The following is a 26,286-nucleotide window of genomic DNA, read 5'->3' as shown; positions in this document are numbered from 1 at the left end:
ATGTATAAAAAAATATATCCCATGAATCTAAAATCCTACAGTACAAAAATCTTTTGAATCGAAGAATCCCTTAACTTTTCAACTGTTGTTTCGCCCACTGAACAGCAATCTGCAACACAAGCAACAGAATCCATGTATTGCTAAGTGTGCAGAAATTCGTTTGCCTCGCTGCTGTCCGTCGGAGGGGAACGGATTGGATCACCGTTGTCTGAAAGAAGGAAGCAGCGGAAGCTCTCGGAGGGGGGGGGGGCAGAGGGCCCCGTCGGCGCCGCTTCCTCAAGTGGCTGGCGCGGCTACCGGCGGCAGCAACGCTGCGTCGAGGACGACGAGGAGGGTCGCATAGCGCGGGTGGCAGAAATCGGAGGGACCGTCGCCGCCGTATCCTCCAGGTGCAGCCGCCGGAGATTCCTCTCCCTTTCCGCCCGACGGCCGCCTCTGCTCCCCTGCTCCCGTCCGCGTTGGTCCGGGCTCACCGCTCGCTGGCCGTTGGATCTAACTGGACGGCGGATACGGGGGTCTCGCCACGCTATGACTTGTGCACAAAACAAGCCAGCACCGAATCTCAGTCCCGCCGCGTTCATCACCAGTTCCACCGCATTCGCTCGCGTCCCCGATTTCGGCGAGATTTGCCCTTGCCTTGCCCCCCACGAGAGCTCGCTCGCCACAACATCGCTCGCCTTCGCCTGCGCCCTCGCGTTCGTGTTTGCGGCGGCGAACCCTACCCGTACCCACCCTTCGTCGCCGGCGAGATGATCCCCTTCAGCTCGGCCGTCGCCGCCGAGGTCCGCGCCCTCGTCCAGGGCGCCGACGGCTCCACCATCGATTCAATCTACCGCGAGCTCTGCCAGGTAACGACGTGCCCCGTCCCGTCCCCTCCCCGAAGCGGCGTCGCTTCTCCCGGCGCGTGCCTCTTCGCGATCGATCGATTTATGTTTTGCTCGTCTGGATCCAAGGATCTGGCCCGTGCTGGATTCATGCTTCGGAGGAGCACCTCCATCCTAGGACCAATCTAGGGTTTTGCGGATTTACCCTCATGGTTATCGGTGAACCAATATACGTTTGCAACGCTGATGCAACACTTCACGATTTAGCCTTGGTTCTTGGTTGGGATTGGTTGCGGCTAGTCCATCAGATAGCACGAACCTTGTTGATGGGTTCTATAATGGTCCGTTAGTTCCCTGAACATGTGGCAAAATTCGCTCGCTACAGCCATTTAACCTTAGAATGGATATAGTGAACGAGATTGCTTCTTAATCCCTTCGTCTACATTTTTGGTGTTACACTTCACGAGGGAGCACATTGGATTCTGTTCACACATGGAGCCCTCTTAAGAACTTTAGAGGTCTGCACACAAGGCTTGTTTTAAGTTGTGTCTGTTTGCGGCCTTCTACACAAGGTTTAAGGCGTTGCCTAAGCGTTTCTCAAGCGTGTTGGCGCCCCAGGATGGTAAGGTGTCCACCTGGCCTTAGGCATGAAGCATATGGCTGCCTCAGGGAAGAGTCCAGTGCCGTCAGAGGTCTTGGCGCTGCCTGTCCTCGCTGCATTGTCGCTGCGGCTGACGATTACCCCGCCGCCTCCTGGCAATCGCCTTCCTTTGCCTGATCTACTCGTCTGTTGTTGTGAGGAATAATGGATGCTGCGGTGAGGGAGAATGGTGGGGTCACGGGGAGAAGGTATGAGTTAGATTGTGTGCTGCTGCCGTGAGGAATGCTGTGGCGAGGGTGGATGGTGTAATAGGTCACGGGGAATAGTATATGGCTACTAGATGGGCTTTTGGGCCACAGGGAAGTGCATAAGTAGTGGTTATCGCTGAGTCTTTCCTAATTTTCCATGCAATATATGTGCTAAACTGCTGATAGCTCTGTTCCTGCAATGTCGAAGGCGTTGCCTTTGGCTCGCCTTAAGTACTTAACAGGTAATGTGGGGTTTAGGAGCCTCGCCTCGCCTTACCACCTTAAAGCAATGCTTCTAAGTAATTTTGCTCGGATTGCTTCAGAGATGACTTAGTCAAACTACATTTTACTACCAACCTCCAGAAGAGGTCGAACACCTCAGCGGCACGGGCAGAGTTAAGAAAGCACCTCATGGAACTTGGCAAAAATGCTGGCAAGCTCTACACCACCACCATTTTTGGCATCTTGTGGAGCTCGCCGACATAGCCGCGTCTTGGTGTTCCCATACTTCACTGCCACAAAGTAGCTCGGGCAGTGCAGCAAAGCCAGAGTAGGGATCGATATTGTTCGACCAAATTACCCTTGTTCTAGTTACCCCATTGCTGGCTTGAGTCTTGGATTTACACTTGATGTTGACCTGGATCATTTTCCACACGGGGACCACAATGATATTTCACTTGGAAGGGTGTTGAATTACATGATTTTTGTATAGAAGCGTTGATATGGCCTGCTGGTCTGTATGGATCTTTCAGATGTAGTTGGAACATTCACTTAAAATGAAAAAAAGAACATAAAACCACAAACCATCTATTCAACCTACATCAGACGCCATCTTCCGAATTGTGGCATCCTATGTAACATCATAGACTTGGTTCCGTTAGATGACACTTCTCATTTTTCTCTGTTCAAAGAATTCTTACAAGCATATTCTTAGTTTCTTACTACATTTCATTATAAAATCTTGTTATGTGTATCCTAAATGCTTCATGTTCTATTTTTTAAATGGTTTTTGGGTGTCTTGTTTGCTCCAGTGATGCAATATTGTATCCTCTGTATGCACCATTCAGCAACTTCCTGATTGAACCTTTAAAGTAGTCTTGCCTTAGTTATTTCCTTGCATTCATTCTGATTCTCAATTAAGTTTACTTTGTTTGAGTTTATGCATTATATCCACCCTAATATGTTTTCCTTTTCACGTTGTTCAGTTAGCAGACTGCAGTCCTGATGGTTGCATTTTACTGCTTCAAGTTTGTTTCGATGAAGTGTTGCTGAGTGTTGGGGTGGCAAAAAATTCCCAATCAAAACAATATCTTTTAGCCACTATTTTCAGATATTGTCTGGATAAACCATACTTCAGCACCTGTTTTTGTGAAGCACTGAAGACAGTCTCTGTCAGTGATGTTTTCCTTGAAACATTGTCAAATGAACTTGATCTATCAAGAGCCGAGAGGGTTGGTATCGGACTTTCCCTGTCAGATTCTGAGAATATAGGATTGAATCTGAAAGGTACGTGTTTTGGAAAACAAAACTTGTTGGTTTGATCAGTTTTTATAGGTGCTTACTCGCATCACCCTTCATTTGTTTTGCAGGCCAAAGATTTTCAATTGCTCAAATCGAGGAGTTGTGTGAAAATCCTGCACAACATATATCAAATGACCAAATTCATGATATTGTTGTGTTTATTCACCGTACTGATGGCCTCTCAAAGCACATGGATTCTCTTACTAACATTATTTCCCTATTCAAAGTCAAAGACACGCCATTCCATGTTCCTCTCCCTATTCAGGCTGGCAATGTTTGGCCAGCTTCAAGGTTTTCAGAAATTTTCAAACTCATGTTTTTCATATTGTCTATGATTATATATTCATGTATATTCTGTTGGCCTTTTCTGTCTTACAGACATACAGAGCTATGTGCTGGTAGCTTAGATGATGATTTTGATTCCCTTTTATCTGAAATTGGGAAAGAAATAAGCATGGCTGACATCATTACTGAATTGGGCTATGGATGTACTGCTGATATTGCACATTGTAAAGATGTACTAGCACCTTTTGAGCCCCTCAATGATTTGGGAATATCTAAGTTGCTTGGGGCTGTTGTTTCCTCTACCCTTGGTCTTGATGAGGCTAATAATACGTATTCAACATTCATTTCGGCTTTCGGCAACAGCCAAACAAGTGACTCAATTCAATCAACGGCATGGAATATCAATGTTCTTGTGGATTCAATTAATGAAATTGTGAGTTTTTGTTACCTAGGCCTCTGCTGTTACTGTTCTTCGCTAATGATCTAACTATTTTTTGATCGCAAATGCAGGCCCCAAGAACTAACTGGACCACTGTAATGGAAAACCTTGACCATGAGGGTTTCAATATCCCTGATGAAGGAGCTTTTCGTTTATTGATGTCTATATATTCCCGTGCTTGCAAGGTATATTCAAGCGTTCAACTGAATTAACTGAATTCCTTAACTGAATTCCTGAGTGTGTAATTCACTTGTTCATTGAATCATGTAGGATCCATTTCCCCTTCATGCCATCTGTGGATCGCTGTGGAAGAATTTAGAAGGGCAATTATCATTCTTGAAACATGCAGTGGCCGCCCCTGTTCATACATTTACATTTAAACATTGTTCCAGGAAGATGGTAAATTACAAATTCTGTCAGCTTGTCTTGCTCGTAGTAAACACCTCGCGTCTTTCACAGGCTTATAACTTTTCTCTAATTCTTCCTTAGGTATTTCCCGAATTGGCTAATATCCAAGGCAATCAGGCTTGGTACTGCCTAGACCTTTTGGAGGTGTTATGCCAGCTTGCTGAGCTTGGGTTTGCAACATCAGTGCGATCGATGCTGGACTATCCATTAAGTCATTGTCCAGAAGTCTTATTTCTTGGTGTTAGCCACATTAATGTATGTTTTTCTGGTCCTAGATCAGCCAAATGTTTTTTTTTCTAAATACTGCATATTTCTCACGATTACGGAGCTTATGCCTTGTTTGCAGACTGCGTATAATCTCCTCCAGTATGAAGTACTGTCTTGTGTTTTCCCTGCTATACTCAAGGACACTAAACATAACAGTCTATTGAAATATCTCTGGCATCTCAACCCTTCTCTTACCCTTCGAGGATTTGTTGATGCCCATTCTGATATAAGTTGTCTTTTGAGGATTGTTGATATATGTCAAGACCTAAAGGTAACACAGTTAAGCCTATCTTATGCTTTTAATGAATCCGAGCTAGGTAGACAGATTTGAGATTTGTATTACACTCCTAGTAATAGTTGGGTTTTAGTGGACATGTTAATGGAAAAGCAAACTGAGTTTTTAACCTGAACAAAAAGATAAGCGACAGATTAAATCGTAATAATAATAGTTAATGGCTCAAAGTTACTGTGATTGTTACAAAGCAGACTAAGCTGTTCAAAGTTGTGAATGACTGCGGACTATGTCCTTGCCACAGTTATGGATCTGGTTGCATATCTCTGATATGTGTTCTGTGTGTAACATGGATTATACTTGATTAAAAACTTAGTCAGTCTTGTGCTGACGTGGATATCTTTTGTCTACATCAGGGCACTCTGCAAAAAATAATATTCAGTAGAAGCAACCATTGTTTGCCCTTATCATTTTGCTACTAGAATAAAGTCTCCATGAATTTTATTCATGGTGCTGTATTTCAAGTTCAACTTTCACGTCAGTACTACATTATAATAGATTTACATCATACAATTGTTATTAACAATAGGCTATTCTGATATTAACGGGTTCTGTTAGTACTTATTTCATCATCCTTTCACTTCTTTTGAAACAGATCCTATCTGTGGTACTTGATTTTACTTCTTTAGCATTTAGCATCAAACTTGCTACAGTTTCCTTTCGAAATGATAATAGCAACCTGGAGAAATGGATCACTGAAAAATTGAGTGCACAGAGAGAGGCTTTTATTGAGGTAATATAAGTGAATTTGCATACATCACTACACAATCATGGAGTTTGTACTGGCGTTATGCGTTTAACTTGCATGTTCACTTTTTGCCCTCCCAGGAATGTATTAAATTCTTGAAAGAAATTGTGGTCAATACAACTTATGATGCCGAAGGTGTCATCCAGCAATCTGAAGCTACAATCGCGAATATTTGCTGGGAATCTTGTCCTTTATTTATAAAGGTCCTGGTGACGTCTGTTCTTGCTGTGCCTGTTGTACATTGTTATGGTGACACTTTCTTTGTATGAAGGTAAATATATGTGTCAATGGGTATCTCTTGGCAGGTTCTTCAGTCTCACTCAGGGCAGCTGTTGACTAACCAACTGGTGGATGAAGTAAGTAGAGTGGAAGCTGCATATGAATCAAGGAATCATGGTGCTGTAGGAAGGAAAATTCCTACTCCCGAGGGAGGTTCTGATGACATTGAAGCACAGGCAAATATATATTTTCACCAGATGTTTTCAGAACAGATAAGCACTGATGCTATGATACAAATGCTTGCACGCTTCAAAGAGTCTACAAACAAGAGGTGTTTTTTCTACTAATGTTTATGAACTTATGATCTACTCTCTGCTTAATCTGTTTCCTAATTGATATCATTTTGTTGAAGTTGCAAAATATGATAGGAAGAGGTGATAGTAGGCATGCCTTATAGCTGTGCAATTTCTCCCTTTTCTTTCCCCACTGGCCAAACTTGTTCATCTTGCTGAGATCCCCTTGCTCAGTTAGTTGCCCACATTGTGTTGTCTGAGTTCTCGCACTATATTCAACCAAAGCTTCCCATGTGTAAAAACCAGTCTCAAAAGCACAATTGCTCCTTGTTATTGTAATTGTTATTGTTTAGTAGTGCGCTTTATTGCAACACGATATGAGGCAACCCTCTGCATTAGTTGGCTGAATCTCTTCTCAGCACAACCCTGTTAGCATCGTTTGTCCCTGAAACTTTTTCATGATGCCTTTAAAATTTGATCCGCCCCTTGTTTCTTCACTTGCTTATGTTTGAATTTCTTATTATATGAATGATCAGGGAGCTAGCAATTTTCAATTGCATGATCTCAAACTTGTTTGAAGAGTACAAGTTCTTCCCAAAGTATCCAGATACAGAGCTTAAGTTAGCTGCTATTCTTATGGGTAAGTGATCGCTTTTGTTTTGTTTTGCATAAGTTATCCAGATTCAAGATACTGTGGCATGTTGTTATTATTAGTTTATTGTAAAATCAACTCAAAGTTACTGGTGAGCTTGTATATACTAACACTGTTAGATTGTTTGTTAGATATCTTGTGGTTTGAATTTGTGGATGGCTCTTAATTGAAGTAGTTCCCGGTTCATGACTGCCACTTCCACTGTTATGTAGTATATAGGAAGGTAGGACTGCTGTGTAAAACGGCAAAAAATTGAACGCATGAAAGGAGAACTCAATCCTTCGACCTCAAGGGTACCAGCTGGATGCCTTTCCACACGCCGCAGCATTGTTTATCATACCACATATATTCACACGATATTCCAATTTATTCAACATTGATCTCTAAAACACCGGTGGCGTTTGCGTTGCCACGTCACGGCAGTCAGCCATGGCTCGTCGACCTTGGACCAGATTTTCGTTGTTTTTGCCTGTCTTAGTATAATTTCTTTTTGCTGATTTGATGTACTTCCCACACCCGTTTTTCAAAGTAATTTAGAAAATACTGTTGTATGGACTATTATACAATTGTATAAGTACTTGAAATTGTTTTCTAGCAGATTGTCAAGTTATGGTGTATTCTTATCCCATTTTCTTGTAATCTGACTTGCCTTTCTGCTTAATGTAAAGCTTCTGCACCTTTTCTAAAAAGAAGTTTGATCTACTATGATCAATCATTTCTGATCATCTGATGTACTTTCATGTTTGAAATAGGCTCGCTCATTAAACATCAACTTGTGGCTCACCTGGGACTTGGAATTGCTCTACGTAATGTTCTTGATGCTTTGCGTAAATCTATTGATTCAAAGGTTAGATATCGTTACATAAATCCGTGTGTTATCGCCATTCTCGCCAACTTTTATGTAAATTTTGAATTGTTGCGTGGTTGACTTGTTGCAGATGTTTATGTTCGGTACGGCAGCTCTCGAGCAGTTCATGGATCGTCTAATAGAGTGGCCACAATACTGCAACCATATATTGCAGATCTCACATCTTCGTGGAACACATGCCGAATTAGTCTCTGCAATTGAGCGAGCACTTGCCAAGATATCATCAAGTCAAAATGAACCAAATAGTAGCAGCATATTTCCTGTGGATCAGCATGGTTCTGGTTCACTGTCTATTGGGAGCATAGAGGTATAGTCAGTTACATTTGAAGATGTAACGCATACTCGAAATTTTTTAAGTTTTTGGATCATCAACTGCTTCTTACTTAATATTGTTTGACATTCCTTTAAAGACAACAATACTACTTGGCATGATTGCTAAGTTTGTACTACTATTACCCACCTTATCTGATAGGCGAGATATGTCTGGCTTTTGTAGGCTTCTGAAGCGTCATGGCAGTTCATTAATCCTCCAACACAACTAGAACGGTCGCCTTCTTCTTTTCCACTGCAACAGAGACACCAGGGTTTTCTTGGGGAGAGGTCCAAGGGTTCTACAAACAGCATTCAAGCTAAGAACATTTTATCTGTCAGTCAACCTTTTTCTTCGATACCTGCTGTTTCGTCTATCACTCAAAAGGTATTAAGGATTAACACTTACCAAATTTGTGTGAGGCTTGATAAACTTACTAAAATTCCAATTGTATATCTTGTATATTAAGTCTACTACTATGTCTCTTTAACGTCTTGCAAATTATGATCAAGTGTAGGTTACTGCGCCGCCATCCTCACAATCTTCTCCCCACCATTCTACCACTATTTCAACTCCATCACAATCTACTAATTTTCTGAGGCCCAGAAGTTCAGCTCCTTCAGGTTAGTCTGGCTTACATGTTAAGTTTAATATGAACCAGAAATGCCTTGGTAGTTAATTGTACTAGTGATGGTTCATTACTCTAGAATTTATGGATAGCAATAATTTGAAAATATCATTCTGTTAGGCACTCGATCTTCGTACACAACAGGATTTGGAGCTGCTTTAAATATTGAGACTCTTGTTGCTGCAGCAGAACGACGAGATACATCAGTTGAGGTTTGTTTATTATCAAAAGTGAATTTGACCATGTACTTGTTAAACTATCTGGGATTCGCCAGGCTGAAGTTCTAGTGTTAGAACTAAAATGTTATCGTGGACAAGGTTTATAGAAGTCAAGCATAGTTCTATTATTTTACTTGGCTACGTTGTTGGCGCGATAACGACTTACTTTAGTTACATTTTTTGTTTCAACCTCACATAGGCCCCTCCCTCTGAAGTTCAAGACAAGATTTTTTTCATGATCAACAACATCTCCATTTCTAATTTGGAAGCTAAGGCAAAAGAATTTAATGAGGTTTTCCAGGAACAGTACTATCCTTGGTTTGCACAATACATGGTCATGAAAAGGTACCCTTTACAATCAATGTACTTGTTTTCTTTTAATGCAACAACTACTTGTCAAATCCTAAAAACATGTTTTTTACAGGGCAAGCATCGAACCTAATTTTCATGACTTGTATTTGAAGTTCTTCGACAAAGTGAACTCAAAATTGTTGAATAGAGAAATGGTGAAAGCTACATATGAGAACTGCAAGGTCACGCATTACTTATTTTTGTCTTCATGTCTTTTATCAGTCTCTTGTTAAAAACTTAGATTGTGTTCCGCAGGCCTTGTTGCAATCGGATCTTATCAAATCAAGTTCTGAAGAGAGATCGTTGCTAAAAAATCTGGGTAGTTGGCTAGGAAAGCTCACTATTGGAAGGAATCAAACATTACGAGCAAAGGAAATTGACCCCAAAATTCTTATAGTTGAGGTAATACTTCGATATCTGTTTGCACTTCTTAGCTTGTTCTTTATTGTAATGTTGTGTCATGCCCGAACCAGAGTAATGTCGTTTTTGTCTGTTCATTAATACAACTATACTCAAACCTCTGCATTTGCTAGTTTAAACAAAATGTTGCTGGTTGCTATATTTTTGTCTCGAAGCTGAATTTGACCTTTATTTGAGTTTGATATATTGCTGAAATACTTGTGCATTTGAGTTTAACTAGTGGTTTGCATTCTATAGATTAATGCACTGATGCCATTTCAACTTTATCTTGTGTCTGTCTATCTGTCTGAGATGTATAGATTAGCGTGGCACTTTTTGAGTTGTATATAAAAGATTGTAGTCAAGCATGATAGTGCATATATAATGCTTCTTCTTATGCTTACCTTTTCCATTCTCAATTCCTATTTAAAGGCATACGAAAGGGGGCTGATGATTGCAGTAGTTCCGTTCACTTCAAAGGTGCTGCCCTTTATGTTAATCTGATTAAAAAAGAAACTAGTGTTTTATTGTGCTTGTCGTTATGACCAGAATGGTGCTTTTCAGATTCTTGAACCTTGCCATTCAAGTATAGCATATCGTCCTCCAAATCCATGGACAATGGGTATTCTTAGCCTACTTGCAGAGATCTATAATCTACCAAATCTCAAGATGAACCTGAAGTTTGACATTGAGGTTCTTGCTGTTCTTCTTTGTATTCTTTTTTTTAAGGGGCTGTAGACTATATTTAGCTTACATTTGTGGAAGCTAATTTTGGCTATTTGAGGTTGTAGGTCTTGTTTAAGAACCTCAGTGTGGACATGAAGGATGTAAAACCATCTTCTTTTCTGAAAGATCGTATTCGCCAAATTGAAGGAAATCCGGATTTTTCAAATAAAGATGTCAGTGCATCTCAAACACCAGTGGTTGCAGAGGTTTCCTCTGGTATGATTCCAGCCAAAAAGCTTGTGGAAGTGCAACCAGAGTTAATTAGTACCTCCCGGTCTACTAGCCTCCCAAATATGTTAAACCAGGTTGATTTTGTGCTTCCATAACTAATTAATATTCATGACCTCGGCATTTTTTTTGTTATTTACTCATTTGGATATTTATATTCTACAGTATGCACCACCTCTTCGGCTTCCTCCAAACAGCATGGTAGAAGACGATAAGGTTGCTTTAAGAATGCCCGATCAGATTTCACCTTCACAGACATCGTCTCCATCGCCTGCTCTGTTTACTCTTAGTCAGGTTTGTCCTTTTTTTTTCTCCATCTATACTTCTTCTGTACTTGACTTTTGTTTCTTATATTTTTTACAGCTTATGGCAGCGATCCCACGCGCGGATATATATTTCAGAATTAATGAAAAGCTTAGCTCTCTTGGTTCACTACAATATAGCAAGTATGTCCCAAAAGTTAAGCTTAGCTAACATTTGGATTTATTTTGCTGATGATCTGCTAACTCTCTTGTTCTTCATAGAATCATGGATGTTGCTTTGGATAAGGCTATTAAAGAAATTATAGGCCCTGTTATCCAGAGAAGTGTTACAATAGCTACCCGAACCACTAAGGAACTTATTATTAAGGTGAACCTTATGGACTATTTTCCTAGCTTTCCATCTTCATTAGCTATTTGTCTTTCTGTGAGCCACTAAGGTAATGTTACAAAGTGTCTAACATGCTGCTATATTACCCTGCAGGATTTAGCAATGGAATCTGATGACAGTGCCGTATCTCGTGCTGCACATTTGATGGTTGGCACACTAGCTGGAAGTCTAGCTCATGTAACTTCCAAGGTATTTTTTGCATAAGGCTTTGTGGATGCAGTTTTCAGTTCTACTACAGTCCCAGCATGCTAGATCTGATGTATAACGCCATATTTCACTGTCCTGTTTTGCACTGCAGGAGCCTCTTCGTGTTGCTTTGTCGTCTCATCTTCGAAGTCTCATTCAGAACCTGAATAACAACAGCGAAAGCACTGAGCAGATTGTTCATATTCTGATCAATGACAATCTCGATCTTGGATGTGCCCTAATAGAGACTGTTGCGACACGCAAGGTAGCTCTTCACATTTTATTAAATTCGCTATACCTGGCAATGATTGGCATTTCTATTTCTATATTTCGATTATGTTTGTTGCGGCTGCAAATGTTATGGTCAAGTAGCCAATGGTATTTTATTGGTTCACTTACTATGCTATCGGCCATTTTTGGATCTTTTAGTTTTTGCCACCAAAGTATACACCCAGTAGTATAGCAGAAATGATGGTATATTCTGTTACAGCGTGACAACATCAATGAGAATCTTGCAGGCTGTTGAGATGATTGATGGAGAAATCAAGCAGCCCTTTTCACAGCTAAGGAGGCAGAAAGAGTTACTTGGTTCTGGATATTATGATGCTTTTCCTTACACTCAAGGTCTTGCGCGTGTCCCGGATGCACTTCGGCCAAAGCCTGCTGGTCTTTTATGCGCTACCCAACAACGAGTTTATGAGGTGAAGCATCTGAGTATAAATAATTTTCTCTGTATTCTTTGCATCCTAGCATGATTGAGTGTCTACAACATGGCAAACTGTTGATTTCAGGACTTCATTACTGTATGGCACAGCCAGAGTAGTCAAAATGCTGGAGCTACCACTTCTGCTACAGCCTTGACTGTTGCTCCGGGCAATTCCAGTATACCTCGACTTTATAGCCCAAATTTGGTACAGCCATCAGATCTGGTTCCGGAAGAGTCTGATCATGGTACTACGCAACTTTTAAGGTAACACCACTTACTTCTATTGTTTGTCTGCTTGTTAGAGGCACTTGTTCTAAAGCATTGTATATCTTCTGTCTTCTGCAGTGTTTCCACACAACTTGGTGCAAGTGACACTTTTGCCCCCACAAGCCTTACATCTGTATTCCCCTCTATGTCATCTAATGATGCCCCAGTGGGTGAACCAACAGTTGCGACTGAAGTCAGTGATATTTACTCTTGTTTTTGCATGAAAATTTAATACTACCTCCGATCCATATTACTTGATGCTAAAATGGATGTATTTACAACTAAAATGTGCCCAGATACATCTATATTAGCGTCAAGTAATATGAATCAGAGGAAGTAGTGAAAAATTAAAATTTGATTTGCTTACCTTGCGAAGAACTGCTACCAGGATCTAGGTACAACCATACCTCTTCCACCTACGGCTGCTGTTGATCGCATGGAATCTGTTTTCGCTGAACCTCTGAATACTGAAGATGCATTGGAGAGATACCAACAGGTTGCACTGAAGGTAACACATATTGTTATATCTGAAAGTAGCTTTATTTGGATGTGGAGGAATGGCATGATCTGTGTCAGTGGTTAGCGTGTCACTACCAATAATTAACCTAGAAATAAATGAGTTCTTAGTTCTTACTACATTGTCCAAGAAATCCCTGCCGAGTTCAAAACTTTGTGTGTCTATTACCAAGTATGGTTTATTTTATTCGTATATGAAAAGTCTTTCTCAGAATGCTAATATCTTACCCTTGTTCTGGACTTCTGGTGTAGTGGCCATTCTTTGGGCTATTTATATCTTCCGCATTAAAGTAAACTTCATTACTGCTTTTAGGCAATGCTGTCACTCAGCTACTATCTTTTTCTACCTCTTTACTTTCAGATTGAAGCCTTGATTGCCAGTGACGGTGAAGACTCAGAAATTCAGGTCAGCTATGGATCTGACTGTTTGCCTTCATGATTCAATATTTTCTTTTGATTACTTTTATTTATATATTGTTAGACTGCATTCGTAATTCAGTAGATTGTGCTTTTCCTGACACAATGTGACCTTTATGTGTGTTATTCTTGTAATCTTGTGTCAGTCTGTTATTGCGGAAGTTCCTGATATCTTATACAGATGTGTAAGTCGAGATGAAGCTGCATTAGCTATGGCACAAAAGGTTTGTCATCTTTTCTCCTTCGTAATTATGTGATTATTTTCTCTAGTTCTCATTTTTCTTATGTACTTGGTTCTGTTGGTTCCAGGTTTTCAGAAATTTGTATGAAAATGCATCAAAGGGTACTTCTGTTACAGGGATTCTAGCAACTTTAGTTGCAATATGTGATGTTTGCAAACTTGTTGTTAAAGAGATAACAAGCTGGGTATGTTTCTTCTGTCTTCACAGTAGGCATCTTTCTTTATTGTCCAGTTATGATATTGGGCAGAAGCTTTTTTAGCTCTTCCATAAGATCTGATTCCATTCATAAGAAGCACCTTACCTGTTTCTTCATTTTTTTATGGTTGATATATCTTGCATGCACCTTTTTTTTTCCGTTTGGAATGGAACACTGGTATTCCATTAAGACACGGCTCAATCGCCTGTCACCGCACGGGTTACATCATCCGGGTAGTTTGACGTCCACATAGAATGGCCGCCATGATTGACACTGGTACACAAAGCAGCCAGCAGATGCGCTGGTTTGTTACAGTCTCTCAACACATGGATAATATGATCCTCGATGAAATGAGTGCACATACGGAACTTAAGTTCACTGAAGAGGATGCCTACAGAAGCATGATCATAAGTAGTCGATCCCAGAGTTTGCTCAAGAACAAGACAATCAGTCTCAAAAATCACACGTCCCACGCCCAGATGGTCTGCGAGCTTGACGGCCTTCATCATAGCTGCTGTCTCAGCATGCAAAGCATCAGCAATACTGCTCAGGGGCCCGGCCGCTGCGAAACATACATCCGCTGAAGCATCCCTGTAAACAGCACCCCAGCCACCAGATTTGAGCTCATCATTCAACATGGCATCCACATTGATTTTCACGGAATCATCCGGAGGCGGCTGTCAGTATGACCTTTTCCTAACCGCACAATTGTTTCTTCAGGTGTTCTGCCCATTCACCAACATGGTGTCTGACAGTAAGATGGAATTTCTCAATGGGTGCAGTGTTCCTCCTCGTGATCTATGAAGCACCAGTACGCCGAGATGGATACGGGGACACGGGATACGGCAATTTCTAGAAAATACAATATGGCGATACGGCGAGTATACATATAAAAATTAATAAAATGCCATGATAAAGAATATGGAATCTTGATCAAAATACTAGCAACAAGCACGGGAAGACCAGAGGAGAGCACGGTCAGTCGCTCCCGAGGCCTTGACCCAGTCTGCTGCTTTGGTCAATCCAGTGAATAGATAGACAGCGCACTGCTTGCTAGGTTTAGTAGTGGTTTGAACTGGGCTTCCCGTGTCCCTACCGTGACGTCGACGTCCAGAACGGCGTATCGATATTTTTTTTATTTCTTTTTAAATAAGAAAAGACGATACTCCTGGGATACGCCCGTGTATCGGAGTATCAGCGGAGTATCATCCGTAGGACACGCCAGTGCTTCATAGCTCGTGATTACCTCTATTTGTCCACCAACACTACAGGAGCGTGACCACTGACATTTTTTAGCACATTTCATTTAAAGCTCAATGGTGACCTTTGCATTCTTAACTTCATTTGTGTCGTTTGAATCTACCATTTTGATTGTCGTATGTTATTCTGCACAATACAAATGCTAGATTTGTGAGTAATAATTTTTATAGACATTTTTGTTATGCTTAATTTCCGGTCTGTACTTTTAGTATTGTTTGGTTCTTGACTGGGGTGTTGTTGTCCTTCTGTATGTGAGGACTAGGCATTATAAACCATGATTCTGCTTGTCATCGATGCTTACTCTGTAGAATTTCTTTGCATGCATTCATTAGAGTAGTTAGATATTGAGGTTTATATACTTCTACAAAATAAGTTCCATATGAGTTACTCGCTGATGCCTGGATTTTATTACATGTTGAAGCAAAGTTAGTTGTTATTTACCGGAAGTACATAAACATGAAATACCATTTATGTGATTGGATAGATAGAAGTCTTCAGCTTGTTGATCTTAGTTGTGGTCTTTTTACTTATTTTGTCTTTGTTTTGTTCCTTTGGTAAGTGGCATCCATGTGGGTTTTGCAGATTTTCACCATTTTGACAATACACACATTTGACATTTTGACGCATGTTTGAGAAAAAATTTATGCGAGAAGCTTTGAACATGCATAGTGCTCAGTTTGAGTCATAGATTGAGAAGCATTCTACTTACCGTTGGGATATTTACCAGCAGGCAGTTAGTGGTTTAGTTTTTTGGTATTATTATGTATGTGGATGCCCGGAGTTTCTTTGGTCTTGTTACCTTTCAAAACAAGCATTTTTTTAGTGGTGTAAAAGTGTGGTGTCAGTGATATTAAGCAACAACTGTTTTATGATCTACATGACCACAATCAGCTTCGTGTCACTATTTCGCAGCTACCTATTTTTTTCGAGCTAACTGAAAAAACAGAAATGATCACATCAATACACTTAACGGAATATCCATCTGGCCCTCTCGTCAAACTGAGTAAATTATGAACTTACTGATTTGTTTGTGCAGGTAATGTATTGTGATGAAGATAAGAAGTTTAACGTCGACATAATTACTGGATTAATTCGTTCTGAGATTCTTAATCTTGGAGATTACGATGTTAATCTAGCAAAGATCATTGATAGTGGAAGAAACAGTATGTTCAAATACATCTGTTGTTACATAAATTTAAGAAATGTTATCTGCTGCTTCGTAATTTTGGAGTTCCATCATCAAGTATTAATGTGCTTCCCCTGCCCTCCCCCTTTCCTCCAAATCTTCAGAGGGTGCAACGGAGTTTGCTATATCACTTGTCCAGACATTGATCACTCAAGAACCCAATGGCGTCTCCAAGCTTTATAATGTTGTCGATGTATTATCAAAGGTAGCACGTCTTAGCAAATGGTTTTGTTCTGTTGAGTCACCATGTATTTGGCTTATTCGTAAGTTGTAATATGTTCTATGGTTCAGCTTGCGATCGGGCCTGGTTCACCAGAATCGTTGCAGCAGTTGATTGAGATTGCAAGGAGTAATTTCAACAACGCTGCTAGCTTTGCTGCCATGAAGGATGAAAAGGTTAGGCAGTGAAGGGATAAAAGTTTGAATATTTATGCATGGTCATAATTAAGTTTCTCCATACTTTAAGTGTAGACGTGATTGCTTATTTCTGTTGATTTGTTACAGGTTTTATCTGGCCGTGCTTCGATGTATAAAGAAGAAAACGATACTGCTTTAGCAGATGGTGTTAGTTTTCAAGACCAGGTCTACACGACAGAGCATCCTTCTTTTTGCTGTACACCATGCAATATACATTTTCTGCAAGTTTTTTTTATTATATCATATTAATGATAAGCATTAAGTACCTTGTCTTTATTGATCTGTGTATTTGATTAAGAACTGATAACTATTTTTTCATCCCTTTATTTCATACGTTTTGGTGCAAATTATCTATTGTTACTACTCTTTCCCAAACTATAAGGCGTATTTTCATTCATAAAGAAAAACCATTTTTTTTACCAAGAATTACTTCGTTACTTCCTGGATTATGTTACAAAAAATTGATATCATTAGATTCATATTAAAAGTAGTTAGGGTTGCAATTTTGAACCACACGTTAAGGGAGTAATTACCAACCTTGAACTGAAAGCATTTTGTGACGGATGGGTACTAAACTAATACTCTCTCCATCGTTGAATAAGTTTACGTTTATTTTTTGTCCTAAGTCAAACAATTTAAAGTTTGATCAACTTTATAGAAAAAGTCAGCAACATTTATGGCAATTATGAGACTACATTTCAAGCTGGATCTAGTGATATTAATTGGGTTTTGTAGATCATGCTATTAGGAAGTTGGTTGAACTTTTTTGACTCAGGAAAAAAACTAAACATACACTTACTCCCAGATGGAGGGAGTAGAATTGTTTCTGATAGAAGCTAGGATTGACATTGGATTCGATCCTTCCCAAATTATAAGGCCTACAGTTTCTGTCCTCAGTTTTTCGAATACATCAAGTCTACTGAAAAAAAAGTCAACATACTCATACTGTCAGTATACTAACAATGCCATCTATCTACTTAGGGTATGCGCAAATGTCTTCGTGTTATTGTATTGCTGTGTTCAAACATTGTATGCACCACTCAACATTCCCATGCTGACGTCAGTTGTTAGACGGCCAGAAGTGTTCAAAATAGATGCAACTTCACAAATACCAGCTTATAGTGAAATTAGCACGCTGTACATGCGAATTTCCCTGTTGTTAGTTGATGACTTGATTATTGTATCCAATCATACAATTGAATCCAAACGCAGTGTGTTCATGTTTTCAATTTACTCTACATTACATTAGTTCATTACATTTTTTTCTACCTGTTTCCAATATTTTGTTGATTTGCATATGCTTCAGACATTTTTCTTTATTGACTTCATGGAGTTTGAACATCATAGAAAGCTAATGCAGTATTTGGTTGATGAACAGGTTGCAGTCTTATTCTCAGATTGGTGCCACATATATGATCATCCAATTATGGGTGATTCAGAATATAGTCATTACATTGCGCAGTTGCAACAACATGGCTTGCTTAAGGGAGATGATTTGACTGACCGCTTCTTCCATATTCTCACGGTGATTCTTATACCCAGTATCATTCTGGTCTCCATGATAAAACTAAGGCCTAATACTTTAAATGACCCAGGAACTTGCTGTCACACACACTGTTGTCTCTGAGCAACTTATTGCTCCTGGTGGAATACCTCAGCAACCTGCCCAGCAACTCCAGATTTCATATTTCTCGATTGATTCATATTCGAAGCTTGTGACTTTAGTGTTCAAGGTATGTCCAATGTTTTCTTTCAAGGAAGCCCTTTTACATTACATTAAGCAAACAATAATTGATGCATAATATTTACCGGGAACCCTCCTCGCTAGTTTGAGCTCTTGCATCCTCCCGAATGGAGTGCGAGGGTGTAAGATTTGGCATGGTTGGAGGCTGTGGCAAGACAAGTCCATGCTTTTCATATTGGCCTTGGAAGTACCCAGGACCATTTTCCGCAGAGCCAACTCTCACAACATCTTCCAGGCACTGGGTCATATGGGCAGCCAACACTCTTTGCTCTATATGCCTACAATATGTTGGCCTTCCTTTCCCCCATCAAGTTGGACCTCAAGGTTGTCAAGTCGTTGCTAGTGTGTTTTTGCGGTGCTTCAGGCCTGGAGATTGAATGTGGCCAAGCGTGCCATTACAGACATGCGTTGTTCCGAGGAGGACGCCTCCAGTTTGCCGTCAAGGTCATCCCTTGTGCCCTGAAACACTTTGCCTGCACCTACCTTGTGCTGCCTTTGTCAACCTTTAAGCTCAGGAAACATGATTTCCAGCCGCCTCTCGATAAGGTTTTGGACGAGGTGCCTGGGTGGAAAGGCAGGCTCACGGTTATGCACTCCATATTACATGGACGTAGCTCCACCGCACTGACACTTCTCGTGCTTGGGACGATCTGTCTATGCAGCATGAAGTGGATGTTCACATCACATGTTCCGCGCTACAGCTAAGTTTGCGGTTCGGACACTCTATTCACTTCTGGCTTCACGCATGGATCACCATCACACCCACCCTCTTGTCCATGATCGGGCCTAGAATCTGTGTGTCAATCTATGGCCCTCGGACTTGAAGCACTTTGTGCAATCTGCGCACAGGACCTTCTTCGTGCGTTGTTACTCAGTTCCCATGTCATAGTATTCACTCGAAGGCTTGGAGCCCCCGAAGTGTCACTTCCTCTGGCTTGCCCTGCAACAACTCTGCTAGACTGCTGATATAGGCTTCAGTGCCATGGTCTCCCCTGCTCATGGTGGGCGTTTGGGTAAACCCGAAAATTCGGTTCGGGTAATCCGGGTAATACAAATTTTGGGTTTTCAGAATCAACACCCGAATTTTGCTTGATTTTTTTTATACCCGACTATTCAGGTACCCGGAAATTCGGGTCTGGGTTATCCGGAATTACCCGATCTACATCTGTGCTTGATCTAGAACATGAGGATTTCGGCGCACGGAGGAAGATTTGAGGATGCTAGATGCCTGTGTTCGTCGCCTTGTCGGAGGTTAGAGACCCCGTTGTCGCCAGAAGGAGGAAGAGCCAGTGGCTGCCATCGGAAAAGACTGGAGGCCGGTGCGCCGCTGCACTACTCTCAGCCATCACGCGGTGGCCTCTCCGGTGGGAGCCAAGGGAGGCAGCCCGTGGCCCCGCTCAGCGCTCTCCTTGCTCCTCTCATGGTGGCGGCGGGATACGAGGGATGCGGCCGACCGCGCCTCTGGTTGTGGCGGACTGGCGGCAGATGCGTTTTCTAGCTTCGTTTGGCTGCGTTGACTAGCAGGTGCGGTTCTGCGGGGATGGGAACTGCTGAGCGGAGATGGGCGTGTGGTGGACTGGTGGAGCGGGCTGCTGGGCTGGGGCGCAGGGGCAGTGTGGGAGCTGGATTGGGCTAGGATTTGGCCCAAGTTTGGGTTAAACGGGTTGTTTGGGTCCCTGAGGTATACACCCGAGTTTTCTGAATATAATTCAGGTTTCTATAGTTGGCACCTGAATAAACACTCAATTTTTCGGGTTTTGGGTAATTCGGGTTCGAGGTCGGGTAATTCGGTTCGGGGCTCGGGTTTTATGCCTACGGTGATCCCCAGCAATGGCACCTCACCCTGGACATGGGCTTGCGGTCTGCACTTCAGTTACTCCCTGGAGGACTAGTCTCTGACTAGTGAGTAGTGACCATGCAGAAAAGCAGACCGGAGGGCAATGGAAAGGATTTTGACTCCATGGTCCAGGCAGAAGCAGCAGGATTATGGCAGGCTGTCGATTACCAGTTGCACGAACCGCCATGCTGGGTAGTTTGTGCCTGTGTTGTGTGTTGTTTGATCTGTGACCTCGGCACTTGCTGCCTAACTCTTGTATCTATTTGCTTCCCCTCTTAATGATAGGAAGTGCAGACTCTTGTTTGCACGTTCTCTAGAAAAAAGTTGTTGTAGAAGGACAAAGAGATGTGGCAGCACTAGGCATGCGCCATTCCTGTTCCTGGAATTACTTGTACATTTATTCCGCGTGATCAGAAAAATGTACTCCCTCCGATCCATAATAACTAAAACCATGACACATGAGTATTTCTTTCTGTTTTGCCAAGGAATTGTGTTATGATTATTTTTGTTATTTTTAACGTATTTATTAATCATGGAAGAATGATAAAACTCAGTAGGGAAGGTCTGAAATTTGTGGGATATTGATGCTCATCATGATAAACTTCACTTACTGTTTGTTTTACAATCTTCAGTACTGCGTGAATATAGCACCAAATAAAGGCAGCCTTCTTCCGAAGGTCAGTGTTTATCCTTGAATTCAATGATGCTCTTTAGCAATGTAAAATCGTATTGTTGGACCTATTGCTAAAAGGTTTCCTTTCACTGGTCTGCAGATTCTCTTCGTAACTGCTAGGACCATTCAGAAAGATGCTGAAGAAAAAAAAGTTTCTTTCAACCCTCGGCCATATTTTAGATTATTTATAAATTTGCTAAGTGAGCTTAGTACCGCTGACCTTCATGATGCTGCTACTTTTCAGGTATATGCCATGTATATTTGACTTGTTTGCACCAGTTGTGCTATCATAATATCAGATTAGCGCAATTTGTTTGCGCTATTTTTTTACGACAAATCTTACATGTACCAGGTTTTGACTGCGTTTGCAAATGCTTTCCATGTGCTGCAACCTCTGAGAGTTCCTGCATGGAGGTTTGCCATGTCCTTTTGCCCGCCTTTGATTTTTCATGCTTCACTGGGACAAATTAATGTGCTCCTTCCAATGCTTAGTATTGTATTGAAGCTCTGTAACATATACCATAAAATTACACACATTGTTACACGAATTGGTCACCATGCATGATTGTCGATAATAGTGAGCTATTTGGTGTGAAGGGTGATCTTGTCCCATAATCATCTGATCTTTTATTCAATAATTAGCCTTCTTATTTTGTTTTGACGTACATTGAGATTTGACAATCACCATGCCATTAATTCCATCAGAGGATGAGTTATAAGGTGATCCCAATAAAAGCTGTCAATGGACCAACCATCCTAGTATGACGATTAACAACGATCTCTAAATTGATTGTAAGTCTGTAGAGTTATGCGAGAAAGTACAGAAGTGTACACGATAAAATAACAGAATGTTTAAATTCATTGTTATTGTATGATAATCCTTCTCTCCCTAAGTCTGACTCGCCGGTTGCCTTTTTGTTAAAAGTTGGCATTATAAAATTAGTGTATTAGGCTTGTATTTTGTGCTGTTGACTCTGTTACTATATACCTTTGTTGCTTGCTAACAAGATGCCTTTTCTCCCTAGCTTTGCTTGGCTCGAATTGGTAAGTCATAGAAGCTTCATGCCAAAGTTGCTGTTGTGCAATTCACAGAAGGGCTGGCCATTATTCCAGGGGCTGCTTGTTGATTTGTTCAAATTCATGGAACCATATCTAAGAAATGCTGAAATGGGACAACCTGTAAGTCCTATTCCTGCATTTTCAGTTGTAGCTGTCTTATACAATGTGCGTTGCATTTTAATGTACTCTGTATAATTCTTTCTTTGTAGATTCATCTTTTATACAAGGGAACTTTGAGAGTGCTACTTGTTCTACTCCATGACTTCCCTGAATTTCTTTGCGACTACCACCTCAGTTTCTGTGATGTGATTCCCCCAAGCTGCATTCAAATGCGCAATGTTATTCTGAGTGCTTTCCCACGCAATATGAGACTTCCAGATCCCTCTACTCCTAATTTGAAGGTATTTGCCGACTTCCAGTACATGCTATTGACAAACTCCCACTAGGTTTTTATACGTTTAATGAGTTTCAGTTGTTTCTTGTAACACACAGATTGATCTGCTACCTGAAATTTCAAAAGCTCCAAGAATCATGTCTGATGTGGAAAGTGCTTTAAAGGCAAAACAAATGAAAACTCAGGTTGACGAGTACCTCAAGGTGAATTATGTGTGCATTTCTCTGATATAATGACAGTTTACAGTCTAGACAATTCTTTTAAAGTTAATCTGAGGTATACATGGAGTCAATAATTGAGAAACTCTTGAATAGAAAGAATGATATACATAATGTTTGGTCTTTTTTTTCTTTTCTTATTTGCATTCTTGCAGAGACCAGAAGGTTCATCCTTTTTAACCGATTTAAAGCAGAAGTTACTGCTGCCTCTAAATGAAGCAAATGTGGCTGGAACTCGTTATAATGTTCCCTTGATTAATTCGCTTGTCGTTTATGTCGGCATCCAGGTCAGTTTTCAATAATTTGCATGGCATTGGGTTTTCTGTTGAAATTCTAGAAATTCATTTTGGTATCTTCGATTGAAAATTCAAAGCTTCCTTTTCGATTACACCTATAGCTTGTTTATTTTTATGTTCTCCATTCTTTTTTTTAAGCTTATCTGCCCCGCGCGATAGAGTAGAACAAATAGCATAGCCTCTGGGATTGCTTCCTAATGGACAAGTGGGAATATTACCATTTTGTTTAGAGTATCTTGACATTATTTGTGAGAGATTTGGCTGTATATTGCCTTTCTTGTTCTTTGTTTTTTTAGATAGAGTCCAGAGTTTATGACTGGTTTGGTTTGGTGCCCAAGTTGGCATTTGAAAAACCAGCTAAATTAGCTGCCCAGGATTTTGTCAAGTTTGGCTCCAGTAAGAAATTATGAAGAAAGCCTTACCAATCTGTTTTTCCTGAAATAACGTCAGTCAAATTATTTAGTTTGGCTCCAGAAATAAATTGTGAAGACATAACCTTACCAAGCTTTTCACACTAAACCAAGCAGTCATTATTTTGAAGTGACCATAGTTTAAAGGCGAATGATTGCTCAGGGGCATTAAATCAAACTTATGCTTTGAATTAGTGCTTTGATCCTATGGGCTTACAGTTGCAGCCATGAGACATTTACTTTTTTTTTTTGGCTTGCTGTTGATTACTTTTCTTGGTATGCTTGAACAGTCTAAGATCGTGTGTACATTGTATGTGTAGGCTGTGCAACAGTTGCAGCATAACAAGGAGAATGCATCAGCACAGCAAATCAACCAAAGTTCCCAGGTGGAGATTTTTCAGATTGAAACAGCTACCGAGGTCTTCCAGAATCTGATAGTGAATATGGATACTGAAGGCCGTTACCTCGTCCTGAACGCAATTGCTAACCAACTGCGCTATCCAAACAATCACACCCATTACTTCTCCTTCATCATTCTGTACTTGTTTGCTGAGGCAACACAGGTAACCTAGTGATTTCCCTCCTTTTTCTATTTTTGTAGGTTTGGCTACAGTCATATGCCTCCATGAAACCTTATTTGACGTTGTACAATTGAAACTTGCAGGATATTGTACAGGAGCAGATAACAAGAGTTCTTTTAGAACGTCTAATAGTTAACCGTCCTCATCCGTGGGGATTACTAATTACTTTTGTTGAGCTCATAAAGGTATGCTACCATGACTGCTTGAAAGAATTTTGGAGGTAACAGTTCTAATACATGGTTGCATTCTGTAGAACCCACGGTACAGCTTTTGGGCTCGGCCCTTTACACATTGCGCACCCGAGATTGAGAGGTTGTTTGAGTCTGTTGCAAGGTCTTGTGGAGGAAAAGCTGTGGACGAGGGAGTTGTTTTAGCTGACGGTAGCCATTAGAGAATGTGTTCTATGAGCTATTTGTTCATTTATGACTGCTTTAGGACAATCGTGCAATTAACGTTTAATACCTACTCCATCTGTTCCAAAATAACTGTTGCAAACTTTATCTTGATGCAGATGTATCTATAAATGAAATATTTCTAGATAGGTAGACGACGTGGTACTCTGCTTCAGCGAGACGCGATGAGCTAGTATATGGAGGAGCAAGACACCAAGTTGGCGCCGATGAAGACACAATAGATGGAGGTGATGAAGGACTCCGCGGTGGACGGTATGAGCTGAAGACCGTGGCCAACGTAAGATGTTGGTCTCGCTGATCGTGCATGTGAAGGCATATTTGTTGAACGACATATGCAATGCATAGATGCGTGAAGGTCAGGTACTGCAGAGCCCCGATGGGGCGCTACAGTACTCTATGGGGAAACCACAAGAGATTCAGCATTGGTGAAGAGCTTGGGCACAGTGTCCCGATGGGGGTTGAGGAAGATGTGCATGAGCTCATGATGACACGATCCAAAATCTCGGCATCGTCCTTTTGTTGGGAGAAACATCCGAGAAGACATGAGCATGAGATGGCGATGCCAAGCAAGTAGGTTAAAGGATCGTATGGAGGGGGGGGGGGGGGGGGGTATTAGGAAGCCCTACACTTCAACCGGAGCGAACTTCACACTCGAACTTGGATATAGCAAATAGATCAAATAGGCTCAGAGAGATACGGGGCATAATAAAAAAAAAAGAACCGTTAGGTTCTCTCGTTAGTCTAGATTGGAATGGAAGTTTCTCAAATTCTTGTTAAAAGGGAACTTGTGGAGAAGGTAATTTGAGAGAAGTTTCTTTTGAAGTGGATACCTCAAGGCCAAATATGGCCCGTAGTAATCCAGCTTCCGCGATATACGACGATTCACTCGCTATCTGAGGCGTTAATTTGGGGGGGGGGGGGGGGTGGGGGGGAGTGAATAGCCGCTAATCAAATTTTAATTCTTTTTCAATTTTCAATTTAGCCTTGACACAAAAGGTAAAATCTCTAGATATGCAGCTAGGTGAATTTACCTATATGACAAGATGCAAGTAAGTACCAAAATACATCAATACAAGTAGTAACCGGCGGTAGATGGATAGAGGTAACTGAGAGTGGAGCATGCGGAGATACAAGGGTTGTACCTCGTAGTTCCTTTCTTTTGAGGGGAAGTACGTCTACGTTCGAGGGGTGTGGTGCAACGAATGCCGACCAACACTACAAAGGCCTCACCCTATTCTTCGGTGAGCAAACTGCATAGATTAACTCATGCTCCACTAAGCAGTAGCCTTGAAGGTGGCAACCAAAACCTTTACACCAAGTATGAGGCACACATCCATAACCAAATTAGAGGCTCCCAAATAAAGCCCTCGAAGCTTTACACAAAGAACTAGCTTCAGGACGACCTCACAAAGATATACGAAGATTCACAAAGGATTTGAGCAACGGTAACAAATCGGTTTGGTGAGATTGTAGAAGAATCAAGGCATTTAGGTGGAGGAAGAGGAAGATCTAGATGAGTTATGAGGTTTATTAATTTTAGGGGAGAGAGGTAGGTGGGTCGCAATTGTTCAAGGAGGAATAAGGCCTCCTTTTAAATGGGTGGAAGAAATCTAGTTATTGGGAGGGGAGCTGCCATATTCTCCACTTGCCGGACCTGCCGGGCCAGGCCGGACTGGTTTGGGCCAAGCCATACCAATCCGAGCAATATTACTGGGAAGGTACCTCACGCCCGACCGCCAGCCCGGTACCAGGTTGGACGAGTTCGACCTAGCCTAATCTTCTGGCCCTTGGCCAGACCACTCCGACTGGGCGACACCAGCTCTCTCAAATGCAGCTCCACGAGCCCAACAACAAGAAAAACCTCTAAGAAAATTTATATATGCCCGTGGTTGGTTTATAAGATGTTATAGGATCATAAACCACCGTGCCAAACCTCTCATTATCCCCTCTAACTAAAACGAAAAGCCTAGATACAAACCAAAACGAAAAACTCGGGCTTCCCGTAACTTTGCTTATCGAAACCAGGGATACTTTAGTCCATTTGCTCTTTTAGAAATAGCTAGTCAATCTCAAGAAACGGTTAGTGTCCAAG

General features: G+C 41.2%; 1 protein-coding gene across 4 annotated transcripts; it reads left to right on the top strand.

Annotated features, from left to right (window-relative positions):
* Positions 1-221: 221 nt before the first annotated feature.
* LOC127309368 (uncharacterized) lies at positions 222-25,016 on the top strand. Of its 4 annotated transcripts, none has more exons than XM_051340251.2 (52): positions 222-848; positions 2,879-3,179; positions 3,263-3,485; positions 3,573-3,912; positions 3,990-4,103; positions 4,189-4,317; positions 4,408-4,581; positions 4,673-4,864; positions 5,481-5,618; positions 5,714-5,836; positions 5,939-6,183; positions 6,682-6,785; positions 7,550-7,644; positions 7,736-7,972; positions 8,162-8,362; positions 8,493-8,598; positions 8,724-8,815; positions 9,021-9,166; positions 9,246-9,354; positions 9,428-9,574; positions 10,004-10,051; positions 10,136-10,264; positions 10,363-10,602; positions 10,691-10,819; positions 10,889-10,971; positions 11,050-11,155; positions 11,270-11,365; positions 11,475-11,627; positions 11,881-12,063; positions 12,154-12,332; positions 12,414-12,528; positions 12,724-12,843; positions 13,213-13,257; positions 13,415-13,492; positions 13,578-13,694; positions 16,003-16,129; positions 16,257-16,357; positions 16,444-16,548; positions 16,657-16,734; positions 17,948-18,094; positions 18,165-18,302; positions 20,783-20,827; positions 20,924-21,067; positions 21,176-21,237; positions 21,849-22,002; positions 22,092-22,283; positions 22,375-22,479; positions 22,650-22,781; positions 23,521-23,763; positions 23,865-23,966; positions 24,035-24,161; positions 24,293-25,016. In XM_051340251.2, the coding sequence occupies exons 1-52, from the start codon at positions 750-752 to the stop codon at positions 24,325-24,327; spliced, it is 7,173 nt and encodes a 2,390-aa protein (XP_051196211.1). In that variant the 5' UTR covers positions 222-749; the 3' UTR covers positions 24,328-25,016. The 4 variants fall into 4 exon arrangements, with proteins under 4 accessions (XP_051196211.1, XP_051196217.1, XP_071675484.1 ...); XM_051340246.2 differs by having other exon boundaries at positions 267-848; positions 12,712-12,843; XM_051340257.2 differs by lacking the exon at positions 24,293-25,016 and having other exon boundaries at positions 12,712-12,843; positions 24,035-24,246.
* The last annotated feature ends 1,270 nt before the right edge of the window (positions 25,017-26,286 follow it).

Source organism: Lolium perenne, chromosome 1 (genome assembly GCF_019359855.2).
Source record: "Lolium perenne isolate Kyuss_39 chromosome 1, Kyuss_2.0, whole genome shotgun sequence".
Classification (NCBI taxonomy): domain Eukaryota; kingdom Viridiplantae; phylum Streptophyta; class Magnoliopsida; order Poales; family Poaceae; genus Lolium; species Lolium perenne.
Note: the sequence above shows the minus strand (reverse complement) of the source record. Positions and strands in the feature narration are given on the sequence as shown.